Source organism: Acanthopagrus latus, chromosome 22 (assembly GCF_904848185.1).
Source record: "Acanthopagrus latus isolate v.2019 chromosome 22, fAcaLat1.1, whole genome shotgun sequence".
NCBI lineage: Eukaryota > Metazoa > Chordata > Actinopteri > Spariformes > Sparidae > Acanthopagrus > Acanthopagrus latus.
In genome coordinates this window covers 8,877,898-8,899,993 of record NC_051060.1, presented here as the reverse complement: position 1 = coordinate 8,899,993, position 22,096 = coordinate 8,877,898, and the positions used below count along the sequence as shown (strand labels likewise).

At 39.6% G+C, this 22,096-nt stretch overlaps 1 protein-coding gene across 5 annotated transcripts in view; it reads right to left on the bottom strand.

The window, feature by feature from the left end:
• scara5 (scavenger receptor class A, member 5 (putative)) overlaps window positions 1-22,096 on the bottom strand; it is an 80,735-nt gene that overhangs the window by 9,030 nt on the left and 49,609 nt on the right. For all 5 annotated transcript variants that reach the window (XM_037087244.1, XM_037087246.1, XM_037087245.1 and 2 more), the window contains 3 exons: window positions 20,888-20,995; window positions 14,526-14,591; window positions 5,364-5,552 (listed from right to left, as the gene is read on the bottom strand). In XM_037087244.1, coding sequence (XP_036943139.1) covers window positions 5,364-5,552; window positions 14,526-14,591; window positions 20,888-20,995 — 363 coding nt within the window. The remainder of the gene's footprint in view (window positions 1-5,363; window positions 5,553-14,525; window positions 14,592-20,887; window positions 20,996-22,096) is intronic.

The following is a 22,096-nucleotide window of genomic DNA, read 5'->3' as shown; positions in this document are numbered from 1 at the left end:
TATTATGCCTAAAAATGCTGATTAGTGTTTGGGAACTGGTATTTTTCCTGTCCTGCCAGTTACAACTTGGCCTGATTCTGTGTTTTTTACCACATTAGAGTTTAAGATCAAAGCTGAGACTAAATCATCATCCCTGGACACATAAATTCTCAGCTGAAACTCAGACTAATAAAATGTCGGTCGACTCAGGTAAGGTTTATTTTCTAGACACAAAAACCCAAAAATGTGCTTCAGATGTGCATTCTTGGACCCTCAAAACTAAAATAACATTAAAAAAAAACTTGAACAGGGAATAAAAAGAAGACATTTCAGGAAGAGCAAGCTAAAAAAGATCATTCCTGCAAGACTAGGATTTGCCTACTAACAATGCATATTCCTGTAAAGTCTGCTCAAAACATTGACTTTAAAGGCTGGAAAAAAAAAAAAAAAAAAAAAGCACAAATCAGCAAACCAGTACCTCGGGCAAGCCACATGCCTCCTACACTCCTGCTTTGCTTCACAACGTAACGTAACAAAGAGAAACTGGATTCGGATTTGACATCTTCAAAGCAGTGTGAAACACCAGGCGCACGTGTCTCCATGCAGCCGTGCACAGGATGGAGATGAGGTATGCACCGGGGAATACATGAGTCCCAGCTGTTCTGCTGCTGTGCTGTCTCAGGATTTGCTTTAATGGACACGGGCCTTTAAACTGTTTACTCTGGGTCTCAACGCACTTTTATAGCACCGGTTGCAGCATGACAGTCGATCCGCTCGCACCAAATTTATGACAGCTCTCACTGATGAGTGTTGAATCACCGAAAAAACTGTGTGGGATTTTGTGGGAACACCCAGGGACAATCTAGACGACGAATCATTACATTTCAGAGTGATTTAAAGGATTTAAATGTTTGTAAAATGCAAAACGAGGCGCAATTTACAACTGTCCCGATAAAAAAAACACCCTATCTGCAGGCAGTCCTGGATTTTTTTAAAGAGCACTTTTCCCAACCACAGTAACTGATTCTCCTTCAGGTCTGTGTGTCCTCACTGATGACAAGGTTAGACAAACTGTTCTTTTGTTTCTAGTCATGGGAATTGACAAGTCATGGTTCACCTACGCAGAGAAATCTACTGTTTAATTTACTGAAACTCCTCTGTTACATCTGAGCTCACAGACTGAAGGTTTAGGACCATGGGGACATTTAACAAACAGCGAAGGTATGATGGAAAGTATCCTGTTTGCACTGTCAAGGTTTAACTTGAACTTTTCCGGATTACAATGTCTAAAAACGACCAGACCTTTGTTTGATATTTTGTTGAGCGATGTTCAACAAAAAAATGTTCAAACCCAGAAATATCTGTAATTTTACTCAGGGTAACGGTGCGTTTAATGTGGTCGCCTGTCGCTATAACTCCACGGAAACCACCATGATACTTCAGACGGAAAACTATGTCTGTGAACATTTCTGCCTGAGTCACTTCAGATTTATCATCAGTGTTGGCTGTTAACCAATAAAGACAGCAACCCCCAGGATCCCATGCTACTTCTAAAGTCATCAGACTACATCTTGTGTTGTCATTGTTTTGATTAAAAGCCCCCTGGTGGCACATCGCAAAGTTACACACTCTGCACATAAGATAAAAAAATGTTTTAGAAACTTGTGAACTTAAAAAAAACATACTGGGGTGTCACTGACCGTAGACATTATTGTGACTTTCTTCTTAATGCATTAGATTTTTTTTTAAAAATTGATATTCACTGACTATTATAGGCACAAATCAGCAGTAGCCACAATATATTAACATTTTAAGCAAATCTTTAAGTATTGCATTGAAAGTTTTTTAGAAAAGGAAAAATTCATAAAAGGATTGTACTGAATTTTGCATGGATGAAAAAACTTCTACCCTTGTTTATGGGGGTATTATGTAGTTTTGGAGAATAAATTCAAACTCTTAATAATACAAACTCAGATATACTGTATGTATTTTTCCATAACTAAATAAACAAGCTGTTCTCAGAGGAAAATAAGGTCCACTGAAGAGCTAGAAAGGTAAAACAATTCAAAATTGTGTTTATTCAGTCATGAAAATGAGAGGAGTCTGTTCATTTACTTTATTGGGGCATAAAAATGAAGACCTGAAGGCAATGAAGATCTTTCTCTTCTGATTAAAATGTCTTTCCACAAATAACATAGTGCACCTTAAAGGTGGTTTTCACTTTTCTCTAAAAGACTACATGTGCTTTATGCTTGATGGAAACACCTCCTCTGACTGAGTTCTGACTTTGCAAACATGGTAATGGATTCAAAAAAGCACTAATTAGCATTTTATTTTGCCAGTTTGCTTGATATTCTGACACATTTGCCGACATCTTGATGAAATCCCGGCTAAGTCAACATTTTAGGAAGTAAGAAAATGCACCCAGGAGATAATGTTCCCATGAGCAAAACAACAAGGATCAACTCAGCCTAATTACTGACATTGTAAACATGGGCGGACAGAACAAACTCAAACAAAACAAAACCACAAAGTTAAAGTTTGAGTATATTCAAAAGGTCAAACAGCTTGCAACAACTACTTAGAAGAAGATGTCAAAACTATTGGCCAATGCCAACAAGGAGTAAAATAAGCACTTTCCAAAAAACACGAGTCAAAATGAATCAAGTGTTATGCTTTCACTGAAAAAAACAATGACAATAAACTATTTGAAACAATGACAATAAACATCTATTCTACCTATTCTACATTATTGAAAAGTACAGATTGCGGTTTAATTTCAACAGACATCCATCAAGGCATGGCTTAATGGTTTGGTTATTTAGAGTATCAGTTAACCTGGATAAATCAAAGTACAGTATGAAGAATTTGTGTTTTTTTGTGCACTTTAGTTTCAGCCAGGACTGAGTTTCCATCCATGGCTAATACATTTGAGCAGAAACAAAACATTTTGAAGTTTCAGTTCTGTTGTCTGGTGAGGGATCTCACATGCACAACAATAATCTGATACGAACTATTGACTTGGTTAGAATCTTGATTGCCTGATTGGGAATGATTTGGTAGGGTTGCTGGTAAAGTTTGTCACATCTGGGTCTGAGAAAGATGTTAAAAGATGTTATTATGAATTTAAAAAAAAAAGCTGAAGGCAGGCAAATCTCATCTCATCTGAAAAGACACATTTGAAATCCAGATCGGTTTTAAATTGAATCCAGGCGTGATGTTAGTCACTGCTGTTGTCTGGAGGTTGTCCTCTGGAACAAAGGCAATGTTTTCCCCCAATTTTCCAGACTTATTGGGAACAACTCAGCCTGGACAGAGGCTGAATGATGTAAGGCCGACTTGGTGAATGAAATAAAATGGAGAGCGAGAGAGAGAGAGAGAGAGAGAGAGAGAGAGAGAGAGAGAGAGAGAGAGAGAGAGAGAGAGAGAGTGATGGATATGACCTTGGAGACTTTCTTGACGACATCTGGCTCACATGACTTTCCCTATAAAACCTTAATATTAATCCCCGCGGCATTTTAGTGCACTGTTCAAGTTATACCACTCAACAGCAAAAAAACAGCAGACTTAGTAAAAATCAAACTACTTCCATCAGTAAAGTCACAGCGGATCTTTACTGTGGGCAGAAGAGACTCCTTTGAATTCCTGCTGTGATTTAGATGTTGTTTATTCCGCAAGCTGAACATAAAGGATGAGCTGAAAGGGACGCTGCTTTTAAATTCATAATTGAAAACTAATCTTTGTTTACTCCAGCCAGTATATCCGTAGACTTTGGCATTGTGTGGACTTTTAAAACATCTGACCCATTTACCAAATTTTACCACGTTTTTGTCGTATTGAGATGTATTAACTCAGCCTTTCGTTTCTGTCCGTGGTGCAAAAATCACCAGAATCATCAATCATCGTGTTGTTTTAATGTCAGTTGCATGGGAAAATGATTTCATTATCTTGCGAAAACAAGCTTTGCGTTCTTGAGATAACAAGATAATCAACCCGTTAACACAAGAAAACAAGAGGTTAGTTCCTCTTCTTAGGCTACTTGCAATATAATGTTTATCCTAAATCAATGCCAGCAAAAGCAGACAAGAAGAAAAACTTGTTTTCTTGTGATAGATTGTTCGGTTGTCACAAGAACCGAGCTTTGTTATCCCAAGATAACAAAATAATTACTCTTCAAAAACTCATCACACACTAACGCTGTGGGATTGTGGGTCGGGTTGGCTTCCATGGGAAAGCATCAGCATGTGATGAGTTGGGATTGAGACTCAAAAATCAACTTTTCTTTTTAAAAGGTAGTGTAAAAAGTAGCGGCACAGTCTTCCTTAGCTTTCATAATGATCACAGTTTTTAATTTGCCCTGATGTGCTTCAGAACAGGTGCTGATACAGTTCTGTCCATCGAACTACAAAGATCATAATGTTTGGGCGGTGCATGAAAGACGCCTTTGTAAAGGTTAACAGTACATGAAAATAAGTGCCGTAAATAAATACATTTCGAGCCTTTAAAATTGCTCAGGCATGTAATGTAAATCTGCCTCAGTGTAATTTTATAGGGACTACTGACTGTTGTTACTTGTGACAAACTTTACTACAACTGAATGAATAAACAAAATGAGCTGCGATCTTGTTAAACTTCCTTTTCTTTTGATTTCTATCAATATCCTCAGTGGAAAACACTTTCAGCCACACTGTGTGCAGGAAAGACTCTACACAGTATTAATCACTGCAGTTATCATCTAGTGGAAGGCTCTTACCTATTGGCTTGATTAAATATAGGCGGTGACTGTTTTTCTTTTGGCCAGGCAGTGTATGAATGAAGTTGATTATCATTATGTTATATCAATATTCATGTCTGCAAACTGTTTTGTATTGAGGATTTGATTTCTAAATGACTTGGCATGAGTAAATACATGTTGGATGATGAGGCTAGTTGAACATCAGCCTATACTAGGGATGCACAACTCCTAAATGCTGATATCTTCCAACTTACTTTGGCCAGTTGTGATACTGATACCAATATGAGTTTATGTTTTTCTTTCCGTATGATTGCAGAGAACGTCGAGTCTCTCCTAAAACGGAATCAACATACTATTATGGCTTCTGGTTCAATGGCACAAGCAGACATTCGATCCTTGTTGAACAGTTTCCCTAATTCGTGCATAGTCAGAGTGTCATCATATCTCCCTGTCAAATTGACAGGAATGGTCATTTTGGGTCAATCAGTCAATACCAATGATGTTATGGTGCATCCCTAGCATATATTGCATGAAGTTCCTTTTAGACAAAAGTGCTTTACACTCAAATATTCACAAATGTTTGCCAGGAAAGCAAACCAGGAATATATATTGGTAAAATAAGGGCCTGTGTGTGTTGACCATCTCATACCCTGTCCGAAGCGTCCAGTCTTATGGACCTCAGTGGCTCCGCGGTATCCCAGCATCCTACACACCACGTCTCCATCGTTTTTATCCCAGACGTCGTCACACACCGTCCCCCAGCGGCGTTCATGGAACACCTCCACACGACCTTCATGAGGACCCGACCCGTTCACCAGCCTCACCAGCGTCTCCTCCACTGCAAAAAACACACAGTCGTTCGTCAACAATCTTCATCAGTGAATGCAGACACACATATGGATAGGCAGAGGCACTTGTACACATTTGTTTTTGCCAGTCCATGTGTCTGCAGACACATGACAAAGCTTTTATGCATTTAGTAGAGCCTTCCTGCAATAAAATGATTGTAGTAAAAGCATCGAAACACACCATGATTCTTAGTGTGCAGGAATACTGAAGTCATTATCATTTACGTCAACACGACTGCATTGATACAACACATGAGTCTTGTACCCGGCGCTTGCTGGTATGTCTTTGAACTCACACTGAGCAGATTATTTTCATTGTGAGTGTTTATGTGTTTAATGAAGGCCTGTAAATCAAACCAATACGAAAACAAGTGGCTGTTTTTCGACATGCTGCAACAGAATTTTTCCATAAACCACAGAAATAGTCTTTGATTCAACAAGAAAATAAGCAATTAATAAAGTATTCTGAGTGAAGGGACTTTCTCGCTCTAGTGTGAAACTCCATGGATGAAAGCTGTTTACAAAGATCTGCGACTGAAGTCCTGTCCAAAACGGATTTTACAGCGGTTGCTGACCATCATTTGAACATCATGACCTATAGTCTGGCAACAATCTTGTGAACCTGTCAGCATACAGAAGAAAGGATTTATATATTCATAACTTCCCTCTCTGAAACTCATGAACATTCTATGCATCTGAAAACAAACATGATACAGATTTACGTGTTTTTTGTGAACTCGCTGAGTGGATTTTCTTTTTACCTCTACCAAAGTTTCCTGTCTTTGCGCAGCTAAAATAGCTGGCTGTTGCTACATAGTCATCACACAAAAGAGAGTGGCATCAGTCCAAAATGTCGAACTATTCCTATAAAGTCCAAGCTAACTACAGACCTGAGGATCCAGTATCCAGCAAGTCCTCATCAGAAAACCACCATTTACGTTTTAATTTTATCGGCTTCATGCACCACTGAGCAACTTTCATAAGAACGGCAGCACAAAGACACTATATCCAGACTTTTTTGTGCCCCGTGTGAAACCAAAAGTCATTGGTGGGTTATTTTAACTGAGTAATGTAGTTGACTCACATTCATAATAACTTCCAAAGTATACTAATATATTACTATATGTATATATTTTAACCCACACCACAGTACTTTTCTTGCCTAAACCTAAACAAACTGTGACGATACAGCCATGTCACACTACACCTGTCACTGGTACACTGCGACGGTAATGTTTTTTTTATTTTTGGAAGTCACTGGCAATCAACCTGTTCAGTCATTGAGGAAAAAAAATCAGAAAAAAAAACTTGTAGAAAAGCACTTATCTAAATCATAATGAGAATATAGTGTGCGTGCGTGTGTGCTTGCATTAGCAGGAGTTTCACGGATCCTCGGTACATCTCGTATTCCTGAAACTATGCAGCAGCTGTACTCGTATAATTGACCTGATTTATCACCTTTCAGAGGGCAGAGTGAAAATGAGGAAGAGAGGTAAACACACACACACACACACACACACACACACACACACACACACACACACACACACACACACACACACACACACACACACACACACACACTACTCCGGACCCCTCTGTGTTAAGACACACGCTGACTGAGAGTGTTGACAAAGTGCTGGAGAGTAAAGCCAGACACACTATCTCGACAGGATATTGGTCTCATCAGACCATCATAAATTTTAACTGTCTGCTATTTAACACTCATTATACAGGCAAGTACTCTGCACTCACTAGCCCATCATAATTTAATATCTACCATGACACTGTACCATCATATCTGCAGCACATATTTGTATCATATTCTCGCAGAAAACCAGGAAATGAAAAACAGAAATTAGATGTTCTCCAGTTGTTCTTTTTTGACAGAGAAAGAGAACAAAAAAATAAAAATAAATAAAAATAGAGGAGCAACGAATACAGGAAAAACTCAAACTTAATTTCAAACATGGCACGAGTAGTTGAATATTCAATTACCTGAAACAGATGTTGAAACTATTTGTTCACAAACAAAAAAAGCTCTTTTTTTTCTATTGAAGTTGGGTAATAAAATTCAAATGAAGCTGGGTGAAACTGGAAGACTCTGCTGGCACGGAGATGAAAATGTACCACACTGATTAATCGGTCTTATAACAGCTGAACAAAGGAGACTTTTAAATGTCCTTAAATGAACCTCCTGGGCTACCAGACTGAAATCTGCTCCAGTTGCAGCAGGAAAAAAAGTCTTTCCACAGACGTGATGCATGATTCTGCTAAATAGTCATTTATTGTGGGAGTATACAGTTACCCCTATTGATTAACTGGTTCTGGTGAAAGAGAGGTGACAGAGAAAAACACTGCATAGATCCCTTTCAGTCCGCTGAACTGATTGAATAAGTGTTGATATTGGGTTTTGTTTAGTTATAACTGCCAATAATTGTGCTTCTGCAGATATTTTGCCTCCGGTTTGTTGACACTTTTTAATCTCATGAGCCATTAATTATCAGAAATCAACAAAATCTACACAGGGAATCACAGCTATGGGGCACATGTGAGCATGTTCATCAGGTTTTTTGCAAATAGGACCCAAATGCAAGACTCAAGGCAGGGAGAGAGTAAACAAAGAGCAAGAGTTAATAAAGTAAAGCTGAGTCTAAACAAAAACTGGCAGCGAAAAAACAGAGAAAACAGGCAGAAGCAGATTCATAAACAAAGGAAATACAATAATACAAAAACTAGGTAGCCTGCACTGACTCAGCGCACAGGGATCAGGGAAAGGTGAAACAATTCAAGGTGATTAAAAGGCAGGAAAGACACAAAGACAGGAAACAAACACAACACAAGGGTGATCCTACCAAGAAAAATATCTGAAGTAAAACCAAAAACCATGACAATATTTCAAATTTGGCTGCTGTGATTACAGTCTGAACTGTACAGACTGATGTGAATGTGACATAAAAAACACACAATCAGTTGCAGGACCCTGATGTGAGGCAGTGATGCTAATAGATGCACCATGTTGCTAAAAAGCACATTTTCAATCAGGCTACCAAGTGAATTTTGAGACTGTATTTCAACATCTGTAAGTGTGAGACCACATTATACATATTTTTAGCCAGGTGGCAGGACACATTTTCTAGCTGGGTTTGTGGCAACAGACAGGATATTTTGATGAGACATTGAGACATTTAAAGCCATTTTTGTGCAGCAAAAACCAAAACTTAAAAGTAATCATTTTAGAGACTATTGTATAATATATTATTAGATTATAATATCTTCTGTATTAATATGTACATTACTGTAATGTTGTAACTGGTGAAATTAGGCTTATTATATCCCATTGCTTGTAAATGTAACCAATTGGAATGAATAAAGTCTTACTCAATATCTGCAAATTAACCATTAAGTAAAGCTGCCCAACAAATATAGGGGAGGAATATTTCCTTGTAGTGTACAAGTAAAAAGTAGCAGAACATGGAAATACTCAAAATTACTTCAGGAAATACTAAATTACCCCAAAACTGAACTAGGACTTGAGAAAATGCATCTTTAAAATCTAAAGATTGGGAACAAAAAATATCTAAATTCTGAAAAACAAAACAAAGTGTATCAGATCAATCTTATCACTGACTGGCTCATATTTGCAGTAAAAGGCCATTACTGGTCATGTATCATTCTAATGTTAGTGTTCACATGTTTGAATACATGTGAGACGTGACTCACCACTTCTTCACTTCTCTCTTCCACTATTCATCTCTCAGCCTTTCATTCCACCTCTCCCTGTAAAGCGCCTGAGGCTCCCTGCTGTGTAAATGAGAGGCTCTGGAGAGAAGAGGAGGAGGAAGGAGAGGAAAGGTCCTGGACTTGAGGCAGCACATGTAGACATTAGTCTTCACGGATAATAAGAACCATACAAGCAAACTTCACTGGTAATAATGTCTCTGCCATGAAGAGCTGGACAGCGACATATTGGAAATGTGATGAATTACGTTAACCCGGGGGAAGCTGACATGATTTATTAAGCTAGAAACCTTGGTAGAAATCAGGTGATGAGAATGATAAAACCAATCGATCACTTTTTGAAAAAGAAGGTGTATGTAGCCAAGCTGCTGGACGACACTGCTGCTCCTCAACAAGACACGATGAGTTTTGTGCTGTTGGATGAACGCTTTTCATGCTTTCAATCTAAATGTTCAGATGATTTAAAAAAGACTGGCATGCTCCTCCATACTTCAAGCCAGCACAACTTCCTGGTTTCATGAAATCCCCTCAAAACATGTTGGGTAATTTTTGGAGAAAGAAGGTTGTCAACAGACAAGAGCAATTTGGTCAAAACTGCAGTGAACTGTAAAAGCAATGGAATTTACCATTCTTTAATCCTATTCTGATGGACCGTATTCTCCCTAATGCCACACTTTGTATGTAAATCTGACACCGTTAACAGCATATGTGCCAGACTAGAAAGACTAGACCAGACTAGACTACAAAAAGCTAACAGGCTTAGCACACTGGTGAAACACTTTTTCGCATTATTGGCCAAAACCACATGCTGTATGTTAAAATAAATGCAGCTGTCATTCTTAAGGTAGAAAATACGCATGGAAAAGCTGAATAAAACAAATTGCCAGGACTCCAGCTTTATGCAGTTAATGACTTTTCCTGAGTCAAAAAGCACAATAACATACATGCCCACAGAGAAAAAAAGTATTATGCAAAAAAAAAACCAAAAACCAAAAAACAAAAACAAATTAAGGACCCTGTTCTTTAACTTATTCCGTCAGCTCTCATGTTCTCCTGGGAAAGCCAACAAAAGTAGTTCGCCATAAAGTGGAAACTCGCTAATTTGGTAGAAATCTTGACGTTTCATAACAAGCCCTGTACTTTTTCTGTGAAAGTGGGGAAATGAATATGAGGTGCTCGAGTTGTAATGACTGTTTTTGTCCAGGGAGAACTGGACTCTCCAACTGTTGGTGGACCTCCAAGTGGTTCAAGCCTCAGATGCTGGAGGGGGGGGGGCTACAGCACCAGTCTGTCAATAACTGAAGAAGTCCAGAACACGGACTGATCACTGTTACTAGTGTTTATCTGGCAGGCAGGAAGGGTCTGGACTAGACCCGACTGAACGGCTACAGGACAAATGTTAACCAGCTCCATCTGTTTTTGAAAATGCTCTTATTAAAACACAGATGAAATTGTCTTTCACATTTTTCTTTGTTTGCTTATAATTTGAATTTCTTGGCCACTATACATATAAACATCTCTTGAAACTGATTTGGGCCTCTCAGGTCATTTTTTTTTTTTGCATACAGCCATGGTCTGACTTTTTTGGAAGTGTGTCAACGCTTCAGTGAACAACCAGTTAGCTTAGCTTAACATAAAGACTGGAGGCAGGGGGAAACAGCTAGCATGGCTCGGCGCATGGGTGACTAAATCCGCCGACCAGCACCTCATAAGCAAAGAACAAATTGTGTAAAAAAGGCACATGAAAGGGTCAAACTGGGTCTCGGAAGATTAAAGTGTATATACAAGTAAAAGACTGACTCATCTAACTGTTTCTGCATGTGTAGTTGCCTAACTGTGTGTGTATTAAATTAGATATGAATGAAATTATATTAAATTACACTGTGGGGGAGCTGGATTGATCTGTTCCAGTGACGGATAATTAAATTCAGCGAATAAATGGTGAACATAAACTGAGCGTGAGGGGGTTTTCAACAGAAGTTAGTGCCGAAGAATGCAGAAATAAATACATATTAGCTGATATCCGATTCTTTTCCTCAGTATTGATGTTGGAGGCTTTGCTTCAGGTGAACTTCCACATAAAAAACAACACAAAATTATGTTTTCTTGAGCCCGGGGTCCAGGGTGAACATAAATTTCTTACTAATGTCTGAGGCAATCAATGAAATCATTTATATTTGGATCCCTAGCTGCACAGGTTCACTATGAAAACAGCCTGTCAAACATTAAACCCACAACACTTAGATAGACCCTCGAGATCAAACTGTCAGGCGGCCTCTGAAAACAAGAGCTGTGTGAATGTGTGTGGTTATGAGTGCATCACTTCCAATCTCTCCTGTAATATGTCAACTGTCAAGTGAAAATTACACAACATTTTGCAATACCCCCAAAAATGAAAAGGAAATTAGGTATTTTGTTACATACACATGAGCAAATGTCTTTCAAGAACACATCATAATAAGCCAGTGGTTGGACTTTAGCCTCAGCTAATGACGGTCATATTTCATGACTTTATCCTAAAAATCAAAGTCATGCAGTTCTGTTGGATTCGGAGAACCACTGAAAGATTCACAACAATATCAATGTGTGCATGTACCAATTCTGACATAAGACACAAACTTTCCACAACCTACACAAGTGTGTCCAAGCCAAAGACCTCATTAAAGGGTGACACCGCCAGTTTTACACATAAATGCGTGTTTACGGGTCTTGGGGGAAACAACTGCATATGTGAAAACGTAGTATGAAGTGTTTCGTGGCTCCAGAGGGAGCTGCATTTTATCTTATAAAATGCCTCCAGTGCTGTCACTCAGTGGCTGAGCTGCATTGTGGGTATTGTAGGCACCAGGTCTTACACTGTTGGACTCAGTTTATACAAAAGTAGATACAGAATCAGAGATTTCCTTCCTTCTTTTCAAAACCTCGAGTCTACATTACCTGAAATACAACTGAGCCACTGTGTGAAATCACTGGAGACACTTTATCAGATTACATGCAGCTTCTTCTGGAGCCACAAAGTGCTTTAAACTATGTTTATCATATATTTAGTAGTAAACACACTTTAATGTGTAAAATTGGTGGAGTTACTTTTTAAATAAGTGCTTCATTCTGTGGGGTTAGAGATAACCTTAACAAACCCCTACTCCCAACCAGGGTGGAAGAAACTAATTATTAACAATTACTCAAATTACTGTTATTCTTGAGTTTTTGTTTTCTTAAGTATGCATGACACCTGGTAATCTACTTAGTTACTTTTAAAATCATCATGAATGAGTACTGAGTACAATTAGTTTATATCTAGAAACTATGTATAGCTAAAAGACATGTTTTTTAAAGACAAGTGTATTGAAAATCCAGATTGATGTTCCCACAGACCGAAACTATCAGTGGTCTTCGGGCACTCTGGTGCTCATTCTGGTAAGTGAACGTAAATATATGCTCTGCGTGCTTTGAAGTGTAAAAAGATCTGAGTCATGCATCAAATGGTAAGTCAGCCACATACGGTTTGTGACAGAAAAGTGCACGACACGGAGATTCAATATTTCTGACAGCCGGCAGCATGTGGTCTCAGTCTGTCTTTCTGTCTCCGAAAACCTCAAACACCCGTGTCTTGTAAATAATGTGACGACAGAAGCGATCCTCAACGGCTGTCTAATGGGCAGAAACAGCATTCAGATGGTCGAAGGATCACATTCGTTTGACGAGAGCGCCACTCCATCGAACATCACATGATGATGTAACATAAGAAGAATAACGTTTGTGGCAAAAAGTGAGCGTTTTGGGCCATTAATGTTTCTTTCTTCATACCTGATCCCAGACTGATTTTTTTTACATTTTTTTTTATGAGGTTTCGGTTTACAGCCACAGAACATATGCATACACGTTAAGGTTTTCAAGTCCTTTTGATGTACAGCGAGCCATGTGGTTCTTCATCATGTGTCGGAAACCGTGAGATTACGCTGAAAAGAAAAGCAGATCTGCTGATCCTTTAAACTTCCGGTGGGGCAGAGATGCATGAGGCCCATAAAGTCATCAGCTCGTAAATATTCGCTCTTGTGTTGTTAACTGTTGGTTTTGGATCACATGCTCTGATATATGTCTGTGCTCTTATTACAGCGGTGGTGCCAGGGAGGATTTTTCTTTACTTAGAGATGCTGCACAGACGGAGTGCTTTGAAATGAAAATATAGCTACATTTCAAAAGCGATTTATTTATGAAATCGTCTGATAACTGTTTTTGGAGTGGAGGGAGGGCAAAAGCCTCCAAGGCGCAGCTGAGTATATCAGATTGACTGATTATACGTTAGATGTTTGTGAGTGCTTCATTAAAGTGTATCTAAGCAGCAAGAAAGAATCACGATCCAAAGAATCATTGTTTGTCTGTAAAGGTTTAGTTGAAGAAAACGACTCAGGAAAAAACATAAAACGATGTCACTGGAACTGACAGAGCAGTTTGTTACCACACTAATTATCGGGTATTTACCCTGACATAAGTTATTCCAACATTCTTTTTCCGCATTCGAGTCTATAAAACACTCGATTTCAGTGTTGAATCTTTTAGCAGGCCGTGTTCGCTTAACTGTTTAACCATGCTGGATTAGCTTAATGCGTGCGGTCATTTTTACAAGCTTGAAACAGCGGAACATTAATGAAGTCGCTCAAGAAAAAGAGACTCGGCCGTCCTCAAAGGATGTTTATGATTCTGTTGTTCAGAGCAGTCAACAACGTACTGAGCAAAATGTGTAATTAGAATGGAAGTGGTGGTGATGAAGTCCGTCACCACTGTAATAATTAATCTACTCCTCATTTCTGCAGGGCAACCACAGAAACCTCTTCAGTAACCCTGGCAGATCCCAAACCACGCTGAATAGTTACTAAATGCACCGTCGCTGAAAACATTCTCAATGCCAAGTATACAGGCTCCGGTGACGTGAACAACTGTCTCCCATGCCAATAAAGCTCTTTGACATGGTGCCCGATGCTGTTGTTTTTGGGTTGATGACATTTCAAACATCTGAAACAATCTTACCTGACATGGATCTCTGAATAATGATTACTGTCCCTCAGAAACAAAGGCAAGAGTGGCCTGATGTTGTTGTACCATCAGGAAGAGGGCTATGGTGGTCCAGCCATTGGGATTTGGACACAGGTGACCACTTTTTAAGTGTTACTTTAAACACTGGCATTTCAATGTTGTGGACTGAGTGCTGTCACACCTCTTACCTGTTTTCTCTCCTCGGTCTCCTCGGTCGCCTTTCTCCCCCTTAAACCCTCGTTCTCCTCGGTCACCTGAAGACAAAACAGGACAAACAAACTGAAAAGTCACACAGACTTTAACAGGACCAACAATTAATATAAAAATACAACAAAAATACTAGCAGAACTAAATGTGGGCCTGAGAACACATTTATAATCTATATATAGCTTGTTGAGTAATACTATTGAATATGATTGTAAAGTATAACTAAAATGTGATTTTTTTTTTCCGTGTTTATGACTCAGATTTTATTATCATTATTTACATAGAAAATGTGTCTAGGAATGAGGCACAAAAAAACAAAACAAAACAAGAAAAGGAACCACAATCATATTAAATTTGAATGGCACTATTAATGTCTGATAGTAGTAGATGTAGTCATCGGTATGACCCAAACTTACTATGCGAGTGCTATCGTGATAACCACAATATAGCACACATGGGGCAGAAATGTGTGTGTGCAAATGCAATACACACAGGTCGACAGGTCTAAGTTCTAAAACCGTTCCTCAACCTCACACCCATTTCCTCTCCTTTGTATATTTTCAGAAAACTGGCCAGCCCTGTAATCTCTCCTTGTCATCTGGGAATAAAATGTAAAATTAGAGGACACCCTCCCTGCCTCTGCTGCTTAATTTACCTCTAAAAGTTGTGGTTAAATGTTATTTTCTTCTGCTGTGGGGGGGGGGCTGAATGAAGTTGAGAGACAGGAAGCAGAGAGAGTAGACAAGAGGATTGAAAACAGATTTTTGGACTCATATGAAGGTACCAGCGGCAAGGTGATTTCTTGGAGTATCTCTGCAGACGTTGTTTGCATGTTGGAAACATTAGTACAATGCCACACCGCTCAGTCAATGTAAGTAATACTCCTCTCATTCGTGGTTTCTGCAAAATCACGGTACATTTGCGCACGACACCTCCCTCCAATCAGCAGCCTGGAGACGACTTTTTTTCTCGGTTGTTTTCATTTCAAAATAGGATTCTGTGCCAAACTCCCAGGAACAACCTCCAAAAGCAGGGGAGAGTCTCTTTCAGCGACATTTGTTGCTCATTTTCAGCCGTGAGGTTCCAAACCCCAAGTCTGTTTTTGCCATAAAGCTATAAGAGGATCAGCTTCAAATTGGCATCCATCCCACTTTTAATTTGACTCTTTTTCACATCCAGGACCGCAGTGCAGCTGCCAGCCGAGGTGGCACTCGGTCCCACCTACCATGACTGAGGAGTGTAGCTCACACCACACCCTGTCCGTGGCGCCCTCAGCTGTCACTGTCACCTCCAGCTTGACCACATCCTTAACAACTAAATAACACCGCAAGGAAAACCCAAACACACTGGTGAGCTACTGCTGAGCCACAACAGACAGTGTTTGATTTAAAATGACACAATTAATTTGGTGTGCTGGTGGTCCTGAATGTTGGCAATGGGAAAATGTCTGACATTTAAGAACTTAAAGCTTCACTAATGAACCAGTTTAGCCATGTTGGCGGCATGGCTGTATGGAAGGCAAAGCTGGCCTGTTAGTCCACCGGAGAGAATCATCTCAACAACCAGGGATGGGGTGTAACATTTACTCAGGTACGGTACTATCGTGCTGCATCAGTTCAATGTAGCGCGTTTTAAATGTATTGTATTAAAAAATGGGCACGCATATGGGATCATGAACAGTGGGTTATTTCATCTTACTACAGTACATACCTAACTTAAGTTATATGTAAGTAAATGACTTATTTTAACCCTAACTACAGTGTTTCCCTGAACCTAACCAAGTAGTCTTATTACTATATTCAACCAAACTAGTGGAGTGTACAGTGGAGCTGCTGTACGCTTGTTGCTGGTACGCTGCAGTGCTCACGCTGTGTAAAGAACGGTAAGGAGTCGTTCTGGGATTCAAGATCAACCTATTCACTTGTTTTTTTGGTGTGAGGATGTGTTGTGACAGAAAACAAACTCTGCAGCATCTTCTGAGCTTTTAAGCTGCTTTTAGGTCACTGTTTTCACTCACTGTAAAACGATGAAAACCCAAGGTACGCTCCCTCAGTATGACAGGAACAAAGTTACCGACTGGTGGACATAGTGGCCAATCAAGCAGTTTAAGGCCCAGATGTTGTTCTAAAACAAAGCTGAAATGGGAGAAGTATTGGACTAATATTGATCAGGTGGCTGAAAACATGACTCCGGTTGAACTCTGAGATAAACAGACAAATGATTGCTCATATCAGCCAGAGGCACTTGATGACGTGATGGTATTTCTGGGTTTGTCCGCGGCCTGTTATGAAGTTTTTCCTCCACCAATCATTAATGCAACTTCAAACCAAAAGAAATAAATTGCAGCAGTCTTATGTTCTGGCCAAACACAGCTTGTTCGACTCAGCGATCTGTGATGCTTTACAACCAAAGAAAGAGCCAACACCTAATGCACTCCCTGCTCAGCCTACATACCATTTATCTATTAAAAGAAACCATGAAGCTTCCCAGTGCTCTTTTAACAAGCTCTCAGCGTCCCTCCTCCCTCTATAGCCGAGCAACCGCCGGCCTCCGAGGGTCCATTCACACCAGAGAGTCTACAAACTCTTCACCCTTCACCGGTTTGTTAAACCCACAACCAGACCACAGATGGGTGGAGGCACAGACAGACATTGTTGAAAACTGGCCGAGTGTAGATGGTCCAACATCCCAGAAGATTCTTCATCCTGTCTCTGTTAAAAAAAGGGGGTTATGTGGTGTTTTTTAGCGGCTCTTTACATAATTAATTAACTTCACCAGTACCAGAGTTTTTTGTGGGTGACACTTTTTTCATGCTTGTGCAGCCCTCGTGCCGATCTGTCACCTGTTAATTAAAAGAAATATGATGAAATGTGAAATATGATGATTTCACATTTGAGATCTGTGCAGTTGTTGGATTTTTACGTTTACTCTTGTGTTGCCTGCATGTGTTAGATTGATTGCTTTATTTTTATGAGGCCAGGAGGAACCAGGTGTCTAAATCAGTGACATTTTGTGATGAAGTCAGTTCATTTCAGTTGAATCACAGCAATCAGTAGATTCAATTGTGACAGAGGAATCTGCAACAGTTTTGGTACAAACACATCTTTTTTTTAATATAAACTATCTTAAGTTATTGTCCTGTTAGGGAATGTGCTAATGGTGGTTATCAGCCAAGGCTTTTAGTGCTGGGTAAGCACTGATAGTGTTTTTTTTTTCTCCCTTTTTGATAAAACCCTTAATTTTATATAATGTTGTATATTCACGTAGCCTAAACAGTCTTAAGCAGAGGAAATAGAAAGAAGGCAGAGCGTGTTAAATGTTAGCTTGCTAGTTTCCTAGCTAGCCTGGTGAGTAGGCCAGTAGTCCCGACTTTACCATTCTAATGAAACCAAATATTTTTTCATATTATGTTTATGTCATTCATATTGTAACCACATTTCCTCATCACTACTACTAATCATTTTTAACAATAGACTCCCTTTGGACTAAACACAGTTCTGACCAAAGAAACTGTTTTAGAACATTAGAAGGAAAGTTGCAGCAGCGTGAACTGTCGAGTGTGAGCTTGACTCAGATCGGCTGATGGTGTGGCCTGCAGCTCAGCCTGTCAGGGGCGCCAGTGGTTGGTTTTTCAAGCGTAATTCATGTAATCAGTGTAATCAGCACCTGCTGCTTCACTGACAACTTCATTGCTTTTCCTCTGCTCCACTCGCCTTCATGGCCCCTCTGCACTGCTCGCGCTCTCTATCACTTAACCACACCTCTGTCCACCACACTTTCTCTTTCACTTCAAAATACTTGCCTTGTAGTGCACATGCTTCCTAAATGATACAGCGTCTTGTCTGGTCGCATTGGTATGAACTAGCAGGTTCAGTTTCAACTTGTCTCATCTCCAAGTTTTGGTCTGAATGAGGCTTAACTCCTGTTGATGGCATCTTTTCTGATTTAAAATCAAAGTAATTTGATTTGTTGTCCAGTGCATTTTTCACAATTTTACTCTCAGTAAAGAACTCAAAGGCCAAATGCCATCTTCAACGTTCATATGAAGCTCACTTGCATAGCTGTTCCCCTAAGTTCAGAACAATTACTGTAACTGGCATCTATACAAAAATGCCCCAAAACCTGAGTGAAGTCTGGTGCAGAGTGTCAAGCCACAACAACAAGGCGCATGCGCATGTACAGAGGACGGCAGATGAGGTCTGGTCCAAAGTTTTGAGAGCTACTGGCCAACAGAGGGACTGTGGGACTCCAACACTGGACATTTCAGCCAAACCCAAATCTGATCGGCAACAGCTGTTGGCTGAACACACATACACACCAACTATAGACATACACACTCACTGACATGCTGACACGAAAATGACTCTAGCGCCTTATCATATTTGTCACGGTTGTCTTTTCCCTGACGTTATTCTGTGTGTCTGAGTGTGTTATTGATATCGTTGGCACTGTCCAGCAGGTGATGCCATGACGGAAACATCAACACTCCAGTGTTATATGGACGGGACCGGATAAATTGATAAATGGGCGGATAAGTGGATGGAAGGAAAAGCAGCGAAGAATGAGAAGAGAAAGAAAGAAATCTCAGAGCTACTTAGGTCCTCAAGGTATCATGCGTTCAGATAACAATCCTTTTTATTTCCATAGTTGGCATCAGGTATTCAGAATGTGTTATTGCAGACTGTTCTAATGTGTCTTCTTGGGAAATTTGAACGCCTATGTCAAAGAAATGCATATTTATAGTGTGCAATGGAAAAGAACTGGAAACACAGAATGGTGACGAGTTTCCTAATGTTCTCTTCCAGTGTATAATAGTATATTCAGCTGTCTTGACACTTGAATACTCAGTATGGAATTTACATCATATATAAGAATGATTGTTGCACTTCAACTCTCAAATTGAGCTCTACACAAGCATATATCATAATTAGATGAGTGGCTACTGCGAGCTTTCTATGTGTGACTGCATACCTTTAAATATGCTTGAAAATAATAATCACCTCTCCCTTGGAGCCCGCTTAGTCTCCAGAAGAAAATGTGGGCGGTTAACCTTTCTGCTAACCACTGATACATTCACATTTGTACGTAATCATCATACCATTCTGACATTACTGTGCACTGACTTTCATACCGCGGAGGTGGATGGTGATGGACTTACAGGCTGCCAAGCCAGTGACCACTGTTTGAGACTGTGTTTCATTATCTGTAAGTGTGATTCCCCTGGATAGATTTGCGGAGACCTCAGGACAATTCCCAGTCATGTTTGGGCAAACAAAGAAAGATTATATTTTTGATGAAGCCAGGACATCTCCAACATCTCCAAACCAGATGTTTTAAACTAGACCTCGGGACATCCCCAGTCGTGTTTTGGCGACCAAAGCAGGCATTTTAAATCCAAAACATTAACTTTTCCTAAGTGTTTTGGTCCCAAAATCTAACCAGTATTGCCACATCATGAAATTGAAAACTGTAACTAAAGAAATGTAAAACATGAAACATATTGCTAACATTTATTCTAGGTTTTTGGTGCCCCTTCTTACGTCGGATCACTTGATGGATTATTATTCACTAAAGAGTAGTAAAGCACACAGGCAGGTCCTTGTATAAAATCCTAATAATGGATCTAGAGGAGTTTAAGCCTTTTTGTTTTTGGGGGCAATAAGAATATCCATCTCTCGCTTAATCAGATGACTTCCTGCACAAATGAATGATACGTGGATTTAAAAAAAACCCACTGATGATACAGTTGTTTATTGGACCAACACACTGTGGGAAACTGTGCTCATCATTTTACAGCTGAATGATTTCATGCGGTGCAATATCTTCTTGCACTGACTCATTTAACAGCTGAAAACTGATTTCAGTAGCACAGACAGCTGTCTCATTGGAAAAAACAAAAGAAGATATGGAAAGTTCAGCAATTATAGTTGCATGGTAATTAAGTTTATACTCTGGCAAAACAGTCGACATCTCATGAAGTTTATCAGATGAAAGTCTGATGTCATTTGAGCCGTAAACCTGTTGACAAGTCAGCTGTGAGTTGTGCAAGACAAGGCAGTTTTCTGGTGAGTTGAGAATGACAAACTGTTGGGTGGGTAAGTAAATCAGACACTTTAATGTGACAGTAAGTACTAAACCTTATATTTATATATTTACATCTGATTTTAATGATTAACCTCTGCTGTATGTTCTTGAGTTTGCAAATATTTTTCTAGATGAACCAGAGATGAGTAACCATCAACTGTTATTTGCTTTCATAGAGTAGTTAAGCAACAAATATGATAATGTAAAGAAAAAAAGAAGCAAACAATGATTAATATGACACATTAAAGGCATACTGTACCTCTGGGACCTGTAGGTCCAACGTCTCCTTTTTCTCCCTGAGGACCGTCGACCCCGACAGGCCCTTTGACTCCCCGGGCACCCTGCATGCCTTTTTCTCCTGTAAAACCTGAAACACAGACACTTACTGGCTTGAGTTTAACAAATGATGAAGCGATCATATTGAAAAATTATGATATGCTGTAAGGTCAAGGTCATCAGGTTCTCTTTGACATAAGCTATTAGGCCATTCATCGGGGCTAAGACCACAGAGTAACTTGCGATATGATACTATCACGACAAATTGGCCATGATAATGATGGTATCAGTATACAGATACTCAGTACAGCATGATGTCTGTGTAAATAAACAATAGAGCAATTCTGGAGTTAAAATATCTAGAGGAAGGATACAACAATACCACAATAAAATCTTTCCAATCTTTATAATTGCACTATCCACCAATCAAAGCAATGGAGATGAAGTAGAGGAGCTGCTCTGGTGTTTATCAGAAATAGAATTTTTACTTAACACTAATAAAAACTGATTCAAGTAAGTCACTTGCAAATCATGGCAAGCCTATTCCAAAGACAAACAGTTTAACATCATAAGGTCTCTATAAACTCAATTCCAGTAAGCATTGTTGCTGTCTGTCCTCCCACCCCGCTGTCAGCTGCAGAAGATGCAAAGATGCTGAAGGTGATCTTAGCGTTGGTCTTTCACTTCTCCCACTATCTGCCAGCGCCTGAATCTCTGAATGCTTGCAGGTGCTGGAAGAATAGTACCGTCCTGTTTTTTTGTTCCACAAAACAATCCTGCCAACTCCTACTCTGCAGCACACAATGAGTGTGTTTACAGTAAGCACACTCAAATGTCTCAAAATTAATTTGTTATTGATTGCACTGTTGAAGGGAGAACAATCCACCCTGATATGCTCTGATTACTGTTGTGACTACTCAGCGATCAGAAGGAAATAATTAGACTGAATGCATCAGAGCCAGAGACACATAATAAACTGATGATGGATGATGCCATGTTTTCTGTGGTTTTCTGTCTCTCTGCTGTTAAAGGGTCAATAACTCCCTACTTAAAAAAAAAACGCATTGGGGAAAAATTGCTATCAGTCATGGTTTGGAAAAAGTGCAGAAGTTCTTTGTGTTCTGCAGTACGGTCCAACTAGAACGTTCAACGAGTCCAGAAGGAGTTTTAGAGCCTGAGTGTGATGACAGGT